The sequence below is a fragment of the Ceratosolen solmsi genome, unplaced genomic scaffold, assembly GCF_000503995.2.
Source record: "Ceratosolen solmsi marchali unplaced genomic scaffold, CerSol_1.0 scaffold47, whole genome shotgun sequence".
In the NCBI taxonomy this organism is placed as follows: Eukaryota; Metazoa; Arthropoda; class Insecta; order Hymenoptera; family Agaonidae; genus Ceratosolen; species Ceratosolen solmsi.
Window position 1 is genome coordinate 3,375,802 of NW_011948419.1, and position 2,983 is coordinate 3,378,784.

At 46.8% G+C, this 2,983-nt stretch overlaps 1 protein-coding gene across 1 annotated transcript in view; it reads right to left on the minus strand.

Moving 5' to 3' along the window:
• Nucleotides 1-275: 275 nt before the first annotated feature.
• fzr (fizzy and cell division cycle 20 related) overlaps nt 276-2,983 on the minus strand; it is a 6,548-nt gene continuing 3,840 nt past the window's right edge. The window contains exons 5-6 of the mRNA XM_011497479.1: nt 1,834-2,247; nt 276-656 (exon numbers count right to left, since the gene is read on the minus strand). Of these exons, the coding sequence (XP_011495781.1) occupies nt 378-656; nt 1,834-2,247 (693 nt within the window). The 3' untranslated portion in view covers nt 276-377. The remainder of the gene's footprint in view (nt 657-1,833; nt 2,248-2,983) is intronic.

Here is a 2,983-nt window from a genome sequence, read left to right on the forward strand (position 1 = left end):
ACGAGGACCTTTATCCACGACTTTTCGTAGCACCGAAGCTTTTAAATGGCCGATTGAGAATTTCGTTGAGAAGCGTAGTTGTGTTTAATTGCTGCGCAACGTGTGGCCAATTCAATACGTTCGTTACATTTATTATCGTAAAACAAAACATTCATATAATTTATCGCATTAATATTGGGAGCACAGCAGAGCAACTACGGCAACATCAGCACAGCCTTCATCGCGACAAGACTTTTCTTCGGCTACTTATTCTAACAAATGCCGTCAAATCTCGGAATTCATAATTTCCACATCAAGACTCGATCTCTTGACTTATATACACATTACGCGAGGCAATGCATCGCGCGCGCGCGCTATCTCCGCCACTCTGACCCCTTTTATCGGATGCTCGTAAAGAGATTCAGCACCGACTTGTTCTCCTTTTGACTGCGGGCTTTACTAAACACATTCCAGAATCGCAGAGTCTCATCGCCCGCACCTGTAACGATCGCCTCGCCATCGGGTGACATCGCCAAATACAAAACTCTATACGAATGTCCGGTTAATTTGGCCACTTGTGTAAGGCTTGGATACTTCCACACCAGGATTTGGTTCTGCGAGTAACCGTGCGTACTCACTAATTCCGAGCTGTGTTTACTCCACGCCAAGTTGCACACCTGAAAGATAAGGAGTGAAAAAAGTTCATTTACAATTAATTGACTCTGAGCTTGATTGGAATGGAATATCGTAGAATTTGTAAAACAATTGACGTACAAATGGCTCGCTTCCTTAGCCTGCCTACAATGCTAATTATCCTAATGAATGAGCTATTTATTTTCTTATCGTCCGAGCCAACGCCGTTTATTATCGTTAATTTGTTGCCAATAATACGGACAAGATGATGCAAAACGAGGACCTTTATCCACGACTTTTCGTAGCACCGAAGCTTTTAAATGGCCGATTGAGAATTTCGTTGAGAAGCGTAGTTGTGTTTAATTGCTGCGCAACGTGTGGCCAATTCAATACGTTCGTTACATTTATTATCGTAAAACAAAACATTCATATAATTTATCGCATTAATATTGGGAGCACAGCAGAGCAACTACGGCAACATCAGCACAGCCTTCATCGCGACAAGACTTTTCTTCGGCTACTTATTCTAACAAATGCCGTCCTCTTTGCCACTCCACCCCCCCTCCCCCTCCACCCCCTCCACCCCCACCCCTAGCCGTCCCCCTTCCCCGTTCAACTATCAGAAAGTGCCTTAGCGAATTTATAACTTCGTATTAAGCAAACATAACGCCCATAACTGTCCCACAATAAAATGTCTCTACTCGACAATAAAATACGTTTTACATTTATCAATAATTACAATTATAGCTATTAATGAGATGCAGCACTAAATTCGACAGTTCCTACCACCGCGAAAATTTAACGACTCTTACTTAAATAAACCTCGGAATGTTTTTGCAAGTGTCAAAACGTGCCGTGCATTTTACTTAGGCTGGTGAGGAAGCATCGCTGCTTTCTACCGTTAATTTATTCGCGAAATCGGCACCCGTCAATCAGCCCACCGATACACCACCCAATAAAATGGGACCGCGCGTTTTATTTATCTATTCTTAGGATGTTCGATGAGTCACGCAGCTGCTTAAAAGGCGATTCCAAACACGAAGTGATTAAAAGCTTTAAAAGTGGCCCCGCGTGCCCACGGACTGGCTATTAATACGAAAAATGAGAAGAAAAAAAGGGGGTCGGGAGGGAGAGGGGGAGCACGAAGCAATGGCGCGCGAACGTTTGGGAGGGCTTTCACGCGGAAGTCGCCGATGGCTCTCGGCGTTGAGCGAAGCGCACCTGGGAGCCCGTGTCGACGCACTGCATCGGCTGCCCGGTCAGGGTATTCCAGAATCTGATGCAACGATCGGCGGTGCCGCCACCGGAAGCTAGGAGCCCGTGATGATGGGGTGACCAGGCAATCGCCTTGACTGCCGCGAGATGCTCCGTGTAGGTCTGCACCGGCGAGAGGGAGTGCAGGTTCCAGACGTAGAGGCGATTGTCGTTGCCGCCACTGGCCAGGTACTGATTGTCGGGCGACCATTTGAGGCCGCAGACCTCCTGGCGGTGGGCCCCGAGCTTCCGCTCGCCGACGACACAGGGCGTCCGCACGTCCCGCTGCATTATCAGCCGATCCCTCGAGCCCGACGACAGCACCTCGCCGTTCCATGCCAGGGCGCCGACCCGAGCGCTGTGGCCTTGGAGCTTGTTAACCTGTGGGACAATAAGAAGACTGGTGGAGAAAAAGAGAAGAGGAGAGAGGCCGAGGCTCGTCTCTTTAACGGAGATTTTGCTTTTAAAAGATCGACGACACGTAACGCAACGCGACACGCGCTCAGGAAAACCAAGAAGCGACCCACCGATCAGGACTCGGCCAACCGGGACGAGCCCCGGCCCATACTCCTATTTTTTCTCTCCCCCCCCCCCCCTGTCACGTACCAATCCGACCTTCCAGCATGATTTTCTCCAACGACTCGCGATCATTAATAGTGGAAAACATTCAGGATGTTTGGTCGCATTTGTAATCCACGCGATAAGAAAATTAACCAATAATCGAGATTGCCGCACTCGTTTTTAAGCTCAGCATTCATACATTATTCAAGAGAGTTTTGTTTCCCGTTGACTTGTTTATAATGTATTATGATCGATGCTTCACATGTCTAGCATTACACTTGGAATTGTTCCCATCGTTTCCATTACACGATTACGTCGTAATGCGTGACTATAAATACTGAAGACTCTTTACGTAGATTAGTAAAAAAAATTTCAATCATGGTTCTATATGTTAAAAAGTCCGAGTTAATAGCCACATGGACGAAAGCTTTAAGCCGAATTCCGATGAATAGTAGTGGTAGTAGTGGTGGTAGTAATGGTGGTAGTAGTGGTAGTGGTAGTGGTATTAGTAGTAGTATTAGTAGTAGTAGTAGTAGTAGTAGTAGTAGTAGTAGTA